Source organism: Stegostoma tigrinum, unplaced genomic scaffold (genome assembly GCF_030684315.1).
Source record: "Stegostoma tigrinum isolate sSteTig4 unplaced genomic scaffold, sSteTig4.hap1 scaffold_216, whole genome shotgun sequence".
Lineage (NCBI taxonomy): Eukaryota > Metazoa > Chordata > Chondrichthyes > Orectolobiformes > Stegostomatidae > Stegostoma > Stegostoma tigrinum.
Window position 1 is genome coordinate 172,319 of NW_026728153.1, and position 12,833 is coordinate 185,151.

General features: G+C 47.1%; 1 protein-coding gene across 1 annotated transcript in view; it reads right to left on the minus strand.

Moving 5' to 3' along the window:
- Window positions 1-482: 482 nt before the first annotated feature.
- Window positions 483-12,833, minus strand: part of LOC132207939 (complement C5-like) — a gene marked incomplete at its 5' end in the record, with an annotated part of 208,960 nt that continues 196,609 nt past the window's right edge. The window contains one exon of the mRNA XM_059643747.1: window positions 483-937. Within this exon, the coding sequence (XP_059499730.1) occupies window positions 812-937 (126 nt within the window). The remainder of the gene's footprint in view (window positions 938-12,833) is intronic.

The following is a 12,833-nucleotide window of genomic DNA, read 5'->3' on the forward strand; positions in this document are numbered from 1 at the left end:
TGTTTCGTGGTTTTCAGAGCTGTTTAAGCCAGCTGAAATCTCTCAGGAATGGGGAAGCATTCCCTGACTGTGAGGATACTGCACAAGTCAACAACAGGGCTACAGTAGTGGCTATCCCCTCAGACAAGCATGACTGAGAGAATGGACAGAAATCACACAGAGCAGGACAGGTGACTGGAATAAGGTGAATGATGAAGGAGACAACGATTCTCAGTGGGATACCTGAATCTCCAGAGTCTGAATGGAGCCATTTTTCCCGTCGTGAAGAACTGTGCGTGAGCTTTCACCTTAGTACAGACATCCTCACTGGAATTGATCACTTCTGAAACTGTAACTACAACCTCCAAGCAGGGTCACAAGGTCATGGCCAGAGGATGGGAAGATTCCAGGCTGGCCCAAAGATTACTTGCAAAATTTTCCAGCTTGTCATTTTTCCTGTTCCCATAAGGACCTGTAATGGGAATCAAAATTACATGAAAATCAAGTACATTTCAGTTTTCCTTGTCAGAGAGCAGCAGGATACTGAACAGAAGACTTTGTAATAATTCTTCAATATTCTGCCCTGCCATCCTCATTTGAACAACTTGAAGTAATGAGGAGGTGACAAGAGCCTTAGTTTGAAGACGTGGTCCATATGGGAGTGTGTATTACACACTCAGAGGGGCTGCATAAAGTACCACAGGAAATGTCATGGTGCAGACCACTGGAGTAGTTCAATGTTGTTTCTGCTGCCTGGAGCACTCTGGGGCAGTCCTGCAGTACAGAGAAGGGCCGGTGTCGTCATGATTCTTGATAGTCTCCAACCTTGGCATCATGAGGGTACGCTGTCGCTGCCAGTGATCGGGCACCAGCTGAGAAAGAGGAGGAGTTGGAAGCAGTGAGGAGGTAACCATTGCAGCTTTTTTGTTGCCAGACTTTCTGTGATCCACTCGACCAACTGTAATACAGGTAAATGTAAGCTCAAATTCCACTAACAAGGCTGAACCTTCCCTCTCCTTGGCTGTTGACTACCACTGCACCACTTGTCGACAAACAACAGTAAATGCCATCACAATATCGATATTTCAAAACAATAATGTTGAACAATCTATGCCATAATGCATGCAAATATCAACTGCCCTCATTTATTTCCTTCATACCAGTATTATAGGTGCCTTTTTCTTGCTTAATGCTCCCACAGAGTGCGATCCCTGTGACTGTGGCACTGCAGGTGAAAGCTGATGATTTTTATTGTGTTTATCCTGAGTAACTCGAGCTCCAGAAGGGCCCACCCACGACTGTACCACAACAGCTTCTGCTTTTTCTGGAGCAGAGATGCCAATCATGACTCAATCTGTAACTGTTCCCATCAGGTTGGCCACAACTCAGTGCTGGAGTGGATGGGTTCCAAACACTGCGCCAGATTGAAGCCAGAGTCTTTCATGCTCCGTGACATTAATGGCAGGCTTTCTAACCTGCCAATGCACCAATCCTTCTTCTGTCGGCCACCCCATCCCCATTGCAGTTCTCATCTGAATCCCCTGTAGCTGAAATGGAGTGTGACTTTATCCTCTGGTGAACTGGCACCAATTCCTTGAGACCTCACTGCAGGTCACTCATGCTCAGTGTACGAAATGAGGAATAACTGGTTGAGGGACAGAGTGGTTGAGGAAAGAAATTCCAGTGTTAGTACCTTGGCAGCTCACAGCAATGCCACCTGTGAGCTAACTACAACTGGAAATGTTCAGGAATGAGTTAGTGTAAGACTGTAGATAGCTCTGAAAACTAGGAGACTGGAGGGGATTACAGAGATTAGGGGAGGGATTCAAGACCGTGGAGGGATTTGAAACCGAAACTAGAGTTTATTAATTAATATTAAAATTGAGGATTTGCTGAACTTGGAATTGATGCAGGTCAAGGGGCACAGGATGTGCTATGAACGGTTAACATAAACAGCAGAAGACCCTGATTTTATCGAGAATAGAAAGCGGGAGGTGCGCAGGGTGCATTGGAATAATTAAGTGCAAAGGGACCAATAGCAAGAAAGTCTGTTTCAGCAACAAATAAACTGGGATTGGAACAAAGTAAGATGTTACAACAGCATTCGTTTGATCGTTCTTTGTGAAAGGGGTGGGGAGCGGTTGTGAGGTAAGAAGGGGTGAGGGCAGGACATTTCCATAATTCTTCTTTCTTTCAATTAGAGTTTCTTTATTTAGTTTTACTGTCTTCTGTCCCTGTAGAGTGCACTGGGTTAATGGCAGGAAATGTACAAGGAGAAGTCCCCTCAGTGACAGCCAACTGTGTGAGAGCTATTAAAAGAGGAATTACTAAATAATGGTTACTAAATCTGGAGAACTATGATTTTGTTTACTAATGAGATTTATCAGCTCTGGTTTCTTTCAGTTGACAGCAAGAGGTTTGTTGATGAATCTCTAACATTCACAGCTTTGACTTTCAACCAACTTTCCACAAGGGGTCGGGGGGGTGGGGTTCGTGAATGGAAGGAGCTGCCAACAGATGTGGTCGAGGAAGATAAAATTGCTGTATTTAAAAGACATTTGGACAGGTACACAATTAGGAAAGGTTTAGACGGATACCAAACACAGGCAAATGGGACCGGTTAAGTTTGGGACACCTGATCAGTACAGATGATTGGGACTGAAGGTCCTCATTCTGTGCTGTATGACTCTATGAATCTATGATTGAAGAGCTAACTAGGTGTGTGCATGAGGGCAATGCATTTGATACAGTCTACTTGGGCATCAGCAAAGCTTTTGACAAGATGCCCCATTTGAAGACTGTTAGAACAGGAAACAGTCCATGGGATCCGAGGACACATGTGCACAGGAAATCATAACTCATGTAATTTGATTGAGTTTTTTAAAGTAGTAATCAAGAGCATTGACGAAGGCAGAAAGATGGACGCATACGGGCTTCAGTAAGGCGTTCAAGGTGGTTCCTCACGGTACTCCAAGAGGGAAGTTAAATCACACGGAGCACAGGGAGAGCTAGCCATAGAACATAGAACATTACAGCACAGTACAGGCCCTTCGGCCCTCGATCTTGTGCCGACCTGTCATGCCGATCTCAAGCCCATCTAACCTGCACGATTCCATGTACGCCCATATGCTTATCCAATGGCGACTTAAATATACCTAAAGTTGGCAAATCTACGACCGTTGCAGGCAAAGCGTTCCATTCCCTTACTACTCTCTGAGTAAACAAACTACCTCTGACATCTGTCCTATATCTTTCACCCCTCAATTTAAAGCTATGCCCCCTCGTGTTCGCCGTCACCATCCAAGGAAAAAGGCTCTCCCTATCCACCCTATCTAACCCTCTGATTATTTTATATGTCTCAATTAAGTCACCTCTCAACCTTCTTCTCTCGAATGAAAACAGCCTCAAGTCCCTCAGCCATTCATTCTAAGACCTTCCCTCTATACCAGGCAACATCCTAGTAAATCTCCTCTGCACCCTTTTCAAAGCTTCCACATCCTTCTTATAATGCGGTGACCAGAACTGTACGCAATACTCCAAGTGCGGCCGCACCAGAGTTTTGTACAGCTTCACCATAACCTCTTGGTTCCGGAACTCGATCCCTCTATTAATCAAAGCTAAAACACTGTATGCCTTCTTAACAGCCCTGTCACCCTGGGTGGCAACTTTCAAGGATCTGTGTTCATGGACACCAAGATCTCTCTGCTCATCTATACTACTAAGCATCTTACCATTAGCCCTGTACTTTGCCTTCTGGTTACTCCTACCGAAGTGCATCGCCTCACACTTGTCTGCATTAAACTCCATTTGTCACCTCTCAGACCAGCTCTGCAGCTTATCTATGTCCCTCTGCAACCAATCCTTTGTCACTATCCACAACTCCACCGATCTTAGTGTCGTCTGCAAATTTACTAACCCATCCTTCTACGCCCTCATCCAGGTCATTTATAAAAATGACAAACAGCAGTGGACCCAACACCCACCCTTGCGGTACACCACCAGTAACTGGTCTCCAGGATGAACGTTTCCCATCAACTACCACGCTCTGTCTTCTTTCAGCAAGCTAATTTCCGATCCAAACTGCTATATCTCCCACAATTCCATTCCTCTGCATTTTGTACAATAGTCTGTTATGGGGAACCCTATCGAACGCCTTGCTGAAATCCATATACTCCACATCAACCGGTTTACTCTCATCCACCTGTTTGGTCACCTTCTCAAAGAACTCAATAAGGTTTGTGAAGCACGACCTTCCCTTCACAAAACCATGCTGACTATCCCGAATCAATTTATTCTTTTCTAGATGATTGTAAATCCTATCCCTCAGAACCTTTTTCAACACTTTACCGACAACTGAGGTAAGGCTCACTGGCCGATAATTACCAGGGTTGTCTCTACTCCCCTTCTTGAACAGGGGAACCACAATTGCTATCCTCCAGTCATCTGGCACTATTCCTGTAGACAATGATGAGTTAAAGATCAATGCCAAAGGCTCGGCAATCTCCTCCCTGGATTCTCAGAGGATCCGAGGATAAATCCCATCCGGCCCAGGGGACATAGCTATCTTCACCCTCTGTAGGATTTCAAAAACCTCTTCCTTGTGAACCTCAATCCCACTTAGTCCAGTAGCCTGTATGTCTGTATTCTCCTCGACAACATTGTGGTTTTCTAGAGTGAATACTGTTGAAAAATATTCATTTAGCGCTTCCCCTATCTCATCTGACTCCACACACAACTTACCACTACTATCCTTGATTGGGCCTCATCTTACTTTTGTCATTCTTTAATTCCTTAAATACCGAGAGAAAGCCTGAGGGTTTACCCTGATCCTATCCGCCAACAACTTCTCATGTCTCCTCCTGGATCTTCTGAGCTCTCTCTTTCGGTCTTTCCTGGCTACCTTGTAACCCTCAATCACCCTAACTGAGCCTTCACATCTGAAAGTAACAGAAGCATTCTTCTTCCTCTTGACCAGAGATTCCACTTCCTTCGTAAACCACGGCTCCCGCACCCTACAGCTTACTCCCTGCCTGACAGGTACATACTTACCTAGGACACACAGGAGCTTTCCCCTGAATAAGCTCCACATTGCTATTGTGCCCATCCACTGCAGTTTCCTTCCCCATCCTATGCTCCCTAAATCTTGCATAATCTCTTCGTAATTGCCTTTCCGCCAGCTATAACTCTTGCACAGTGGTGTACACCTATCCCTTTCCATCACTGAAGTAAACATAACAGAATTGTGATCGCTATCACCAAGGTGATCAACGACTTTGAAATCTAACACCTGGCCAGGATCATCACCCAGTACTGATGTGGTCACTGCACCCCAATTCCATCAGTCACTGCATCCCATTTCACTCAGTCACTGTATCCCGTTTCTCACTGAGGCTGCATTCAATTTCCGTCAATCACTGCATCCCATTTCCGTCAGTCAAGGCATCCCATTTCCCATAGTCACTGCATCCCATTTCACTCAGTCACTGCATCTCCTTCACCATAGTCACTGCATTCCATTTCCATCAGTCACTGTTTCCCGTATCTCACAGGCGCTGCATTCAATTTCCCACACTCACTGCATCCCATTTCCCATAGTCACAGCATCTCCTTTCCCTCAGTCTCTGCATCGCATTTCACTCAGTCAATGCTTCCCATGTCCCACAGTCACTGCATCCCATTTCTCTCTGTCACTGCATCTCATTTCACTCAGTCACTGCATCCCATTTCCCTCAGTCACTGCATCTCATTTCACTCAGTCACTGCATCTCATTTCACTCAGTCACTGCATCTCATTTCACTCAGGCACTGTATCCCATTTCCCTCACTCACTGGACCCCAAGTCCGCTTGGGCACTGCATCCCCATGAACTCAGTCACTCCTTCCCAGTACCTCAGTCACTGCATCCCATTTCCATCAGGTACTGCATCACATTTCCATCAGACACTACAGCTCATGTCACTCTGTCACTGCATCCCATTTCCCTCAGTCACTGCATCTCCTTCACCACAGTCACTGCATCCCATTTCACGCAGTCACTGCATCACATTTCACTCAGTCACTGCATCGTATTTTACTCAGTCACTGCATCCCATTTCACTCAATCACTGCGTCTCCTTCACCACAGTCACTGCGTCCAATTTCCATCAGTCACTGTTTCCCGTATCTCACAGACGCTGCATTCAATTTCACACCCTCACTGCATCCCATTTCCCATCGTCACAGCATCACCTTTCCCTCAGTCTTTGCATTGCAATTCACTCAGTGATTGCATCCCATTTCCCTCAGTCACTGCATCCCATTTCCGTCAGTCACTGCATTCCATTTCACTCAGCCACTGCATCCCATTTCACTCGGTGACTGCATCACAGTTTTCTCAGTGACTGAATCACAGTACACTCAGTGAGTGCATCATATTTCACTCAGTGATGGAATCACATTTCACTGAGTCACTGCGTCCCATTTCACGCAGTCACTGCATCCCATTTCACGCAGTCACTGCATCGCATTTCATGCAGTCACTGCATCGCAATTCACGCAGTCACTGCATCGCAATTCACGCAGTCACTGCATCGCATTTCACGCAGTCACTGCATCCCAATTCACTCCATCACTGCATCTCCTTCACCACAGTCACAGCATCCCATTTCCATTAGTCACTGGTTCCCGTATCTCACAGACGCTGCATTCAATTTCCGACACTCAATGTATCCCATTTCCCATAGACACAGCATCTCCTTTCCCACAGTCTCTGCCTCTCATTTCAATCAGTGATTGCATCCTACTTCCTAAAAATAGTGCATCCCATTTTGCTCAGTCACTGCATCTCATTTCACTCGGTCACTGCATCCCATTTCCCTCAGTCACTGCATCCAATTTCCCTCAGTCACTGCATCTCATTTCCGTCAGTTACTGCAGACCATTTCCATCAAACAATGCATCTCATTTCACTCAGTGACTGCAGCTCATGTCACTCTGTCACTGCATCCAATTTCCATCAGTCAGTTCATCTCATTTCACTCATTCACTGCATCGCATTTCACTCAGTCACTGCATCCCATTTCACTCAGTCACTGCATCCCATTTCACTCAGTCACTGCATCCCATTTCACTCAGTCACTGCATCCCATTTCACTCAGTCACTGCATCCCATTTCACTCAGTCGCTGCATCCCCTTCACCACAGTCACTGCATCCCATTTCCATCAGTCACTGTTTCCCGTATCTCACAGACAGTGCAATCAATGCTTCTCATTTCACTCAGTGACTGCAGCTCATGTCACTCTGTCACTGCATCCAATTTCCATCAGTCAGTGCAACTCATTTCACTCATTCACTGCATCCCATTTCACTCAGTCACTGCATCACATTTCAGTCAGTCACAGCATCCCATTTCACTCAGTCACTGCATCCCATTCCACTCAGTCACTGCATCCCATTTCACTCAGTCACTGCATCCCATTCCACTCAGTCACTGCATCCGATTTCACTCAGTCAGCGCGTCACATTTCACTCAGGCACTGTATCCCATTTCCCTCACTCACTGCACCCCAAGTCCGCTTGGGCACTGCATCCCCATGAACTCAGTCACTCCTTCCCTGTACCTCAGTCACCGCATCCCATTTCCCTCTGGTACTGCATCACATTTCCATCAGACACTGCAGCTCATGTCACTCTGTCACTGCATCCAATTTCCCTAAGTCACTGCATTTCATTTAACTCATTCACTGCATCAAATTTCCCTCAATCACTGCATCCCATTTCACTCAGTCACTTCATCCCATGTCCCTCAGTCACTGCAGCCCATGTCCCTCAGTCACTGCATCCCATGTCCCTCAGTCACTGCATCCCATGTCCCTCAGTCACTGCCTCCCATTTCACTCAGTCACTGCATCCCATTTGAAGCAGTCACTGCATCCCATTTCATTCAATCACTGCATCTCCTTCACCACAGTCACTGCATCCCATTCCCCACAGACACGGCATCCCATTCACTTGAGTCTCAGAATCCCAGTTCACACAGCCACTGCATCCCATTTCACACAGTGACTGCATCCCATTTCACACAGCCAGTGCATCTCATTTCACACAGCCACTGCATCCCATTTCACACAGCCACTGCATCCCATTTCACACAGCCACTGCATCCCATTTCACTCAATGCTTCACTTTACACACAGTCAAGGCATCCCTTTCCATCAGTCACTGCGTCCCATTTCCTCAGTCACTGCATCTCCTTTCCACAGTCACGGCAATCCCATTTCACTCAGTCACTGCATCCCATTTCACAGAGTCACTGCATCTCCTTTCCATCAGTCACTGCGTCCCATTTCACTCAGTCACTGCGTCCCATTTCCATCAGTCACTGCATCCCATTGCCCTCAGTCACTGCATCCTATTTCACTCAGTAACTGCATCCCATTACCCTCAGTCACTGCATCCCATTTCACTCAGTCACTGCATCCCCTTCACCACAGTCACTGCATCCCATTTCCATCAGTCACTGTTTCCCGTATCTCACAGACAGTGCAATCAATGCTTCTCATTTCACTCAGTGACTGCAGCTCATGTCACTTGTCACTGCATCCAATTTCCATCAGTCACTGCATCACATTTCACTCAGTCACTGCATCCCATTCCACTCAGTCACTGCATCCCATTCCACTCAGTCACTGCATCCCATTCCACTCAGTCACTGCATCCGATTTCACTCAGTCAGCGCGTCACATTTCACTTAGGCACTGTATCCCATTTCCCTCACTCACTGCACCCCAAGTCCGCTTGGGCACTGCATCCCCATGAACTCAGTCACTCCTTCCCTGTACCTCAGTCACCGCATCCCATTTCCCTCTGGTACTGCATCACATTTCCATCAGACACTGCAGCTCATGTCACTCTGTCACTGCATCAAATTTCCCTCAATCACTGCATCCCATTTCACTCAGTCACTTCATCCCATGTCCCTCAGTCACTTCATCCCATGTCCCTCAGTCACTGCATCCCATTTCACTCAGTCACTGCATCCCATTTCACTCAGTCACTGCATCCCATTTCACTCAATCACTGCATCTCCTTCACCACAGTCACTGCATCCCATTCCCCACAGACACGGCATCCCATTCACTTGAGTCTCAGAATCCCAGTTCACACAGTGACTGCATCCCATTTCACACAGCCAGTGCATCCCATTTCACACAGCCACTGCATCCCATTTCACACAGCCACTGCATCCCATTTCACACAGCCACTGCATCCCATTTCACACAGCCACTGCATCCCATTTCACACTGCCACTGCATCCCATTTCACACAGCCACTGCATCCCATTTCACTCAATGCTTCACTTTACACACAGTCAAGGCATCCCTTTCCATCAGTCACTGCGTCCCATTTCCTCAGTCACTGCATCTCCTTTCCACAGTCACGGCAATCCCATTTCACTCAGTCACTGCATCCCATTTCACAGAGTCACTGCATCTCCTTTCCATCAGTCACTGCGTCCCATTTCACTCAGTCACTGCGTCCCATTTCCATCAGTCACTGCATCCCATTACCCTCAGTCACTGCATCCTATTTCACTCAGTAACTGCATCCCATTACCCTCAGTCACTGCATCCCATTTCACTCAGTCACTGCATTCCATTTCCATCAGTCACTGCATCCCAGTTCACTCAGTCTCGGCATCTCATTTCCCTCAGTCACTGCATCCCCTTTCCACAGTCACGGCAATCCCATTTCACTCAGTCACTGCATCCCATTTCACAGAGTCACTGCATCTCCTTTCCATCAGTCACTGCATCCCATTTCACTCAGTCACTGCGTCCCATTTCCATCAGTCACTGCATCCCATTTCCCACTGTCACTGCATCCCATTTCCCAGTCACTGCATCCGATTTCCCTCAGTCACTGCATACCATTGCCCTCAGTCACTGCATCCCATTACCCTCAGTCACTGCATCCCATTAACTTCAGTCGCAGGATCCAATTTCAAACAGACACTGCATCACATTTCCGTCAGTCACTGCATCCCATTTCCCTCATTCACTGCATGCCATTTACATCAGTCACTGCATCTCATTTCACTCAGACACTGCATCCCATTTCCCTCAGTCACTACATCCCATTTCACTCAGTCACTGCATCCCATTACCCTCAGTCACTGCATCCCATTAACTTCAGTCGCAGGATCCAATTTCAAACAGACACTGCATCTCATTTCACTCAGTCACTGCATCCCATTTCCCTCAGTCACTGCATCCCATTTCTCTCAGGCACTGCAACCCATTTCCATCAGTCACTGCATCACATTTCCGTCAATCACTGCATCCCATTCCCGTCAGTCAAGGCATCCCATTTCCGTGTGTCACTGCATTCCAATTCACTCAGTCACTGCATCGCATTTCCCACAGTCACTGTATCCCATTTCCATCAGTCACTATATCCCATTTCCATCAGTCATTGCAACGCATTTTCCCTCAGTCACTGCATCCCATTTCACACAATCAGTGCATCCCATTTCATTCAGTGACTGCTTCACATTTCACTCAGTCACTGCATCCCATTTCCCTAGGTCAGTGAATCTCATTTCCCTCAGTCACTGCATCTCATTTCCCTCAGTCACTGCATCCCATTTCCCTCAGTCACTGCATCCCATTTCCCTCAGTCACTGCATCACATTTCCGTCAGTCACTGCATCCCATTTCACTCAGTCACTGCATCCCATTTGCATCCGTCACTGCATCCCATTTCACTCAGTCACTGCATCCCCTTTCACGCAGTCACTGCATCCCATTTCACTCAGTCGCTGCATCCCCTTCACCATAGTCACTGCATCCCATTTCCATCAGTCACTGTTTCCCGTATCTCACAGACAGTGCATTCAATGCTTCTCATTTTACTCAGTCTCTGCACCTCATGTCGCTCTGTCACTGCATCCAATTTCCATCAGTCAGTGCATCTCATTTCACTCAGTCAGTGCATCGCATTTCACTCAGTCACTACTTCCCAGTACCTCAGTCACTGCATCCCATTTCCCTCAGTCACTGCATCACATTTCAATCAGACACTGCATCTCATTTCACTCAGTGATGCATCACATTTCACTCAGTGACTGCATCCCAATTCACTCAGTGACTGAATCACATTTCACTCAGTCACTGCATCGCATTTCACTCAGTCACTGCATCGCATTTCACGCAGTCACTGCATCCAATTTCACTCAGTCACTGCATCTCCTTCAACACAGTTACTGCATCCCATTTCCATCAGTCACTGTTTCCCGTATCTCACAGACGCTGCATTCAATTTCCCACACTCAGTGCATCCCATTTCCCATAGTCACAGCATCTCCTTGCCCTCAGTCTCATCATCTCATTTCAGTCAGTGATTGCATCCTTCTTCCCACAAATAATGCACCCCATTTCCCTCAGTCACTGCATCACATTTCCGTCAGTCACTGCATCTCATTTCACTCGGTCAGTGCATCCCATTTCCCTCAGTCACTGCATCCGATTTCACTCAGTCACTGCATCCCATTTCACCCAGTCACTGCATCCCATTGTACTCAGACACTGCATCCCATTTCACTCAGTGATGCATCCCGTTTCACTGAGCGACTGCATCCAATTTCAATCAGTCACTGCATCACATTTCCCTCAGTCACTGCATCACATTTCCCTCAGTCACTGCATCCCATTTCAAGCAGTCACTGCATCACATTTCACTCAGTCACTGCATCCCATTTCACTCAATCACTGCATCTCCTTCACCAGTCACTGCATCACATTCCCATCAGTCACTGTTTCCCGTATCTCACAGACGATGCATTCCATTTCCCACACTCACTGCATCCCTTTTCCCATAGTCAGAGCATCTCCTTTCCCTCAGTCTCTGCATCGCATTTCACTCAGTGATTGCATCCTCCTTCCTACAAATACTGCATCGCATTTCACTCAGTCACTGCATCGCATTTCACTCAGTCACTGCATCGCATTTCACTCAGTCACTGCATCGCATTTCACTCAGTCACTGCATCCCATTTCACTCAGTCAGTGCATCCCATTTCCCTCAGTCACTGCATCCCAATTCCCTAAGTCACTGCATCCCACGTCTGTGTGTCACTGCATCCCATGTCCGTGTGTCACTGCATCCCATGTATCTCAGTCACTGCATCTCATGTCCCTCAGTCACTGCATCCCATGTCCCTCAGTCACTGCATCCCATTTCATTCAGTCAGTGCGTCCCTTTTCGGTCAGGCACTGTATCCCATTTCCCTCAGTCACTGTGCCCCAAGCCCGCTCGGGCACTGATTCCCTATTAACTCAGTCACTCCTTCCCAGTACCTCTGTCACTGCAGCTCATGTCACTCTGTCACTGCATCACATTTCCATCATAAAGTGCATCTCATTTCACTCAGTCACTGCATCCCATTTCACTCAATCACTGCATCCCATTTCACTCAGGCACTGCATCCCATTTCACGCAGTCACTGCCTCCCATTTCACTCAGTCACTGCATCCCATTTCACTCAATCACTGCATCCCATTTCACTCAATCACTGCATCCCATTTCACTCAGGCACTGCATCCCATTTCCCTCAGTCACTGCATCCCATTTCACACAATCAGTGCATCCCATTTCATTCAGTGACTGCATCACATTTCACTCAGTCACTGCATCCCATTTCACTCAGTCAGTGCATCCCATTTCCCTCTGGTACTGCATCTCATTTCCCTCAGTCACTGCATCCCATTTCCCTCAGTCACTGCATCACATTTCCGTCAGTCACCGCATCCCATTTCACTCAGTCACTGCATCCCATTTGCATCCGTCACTGCATCCCATTTCACGCAGTCACTG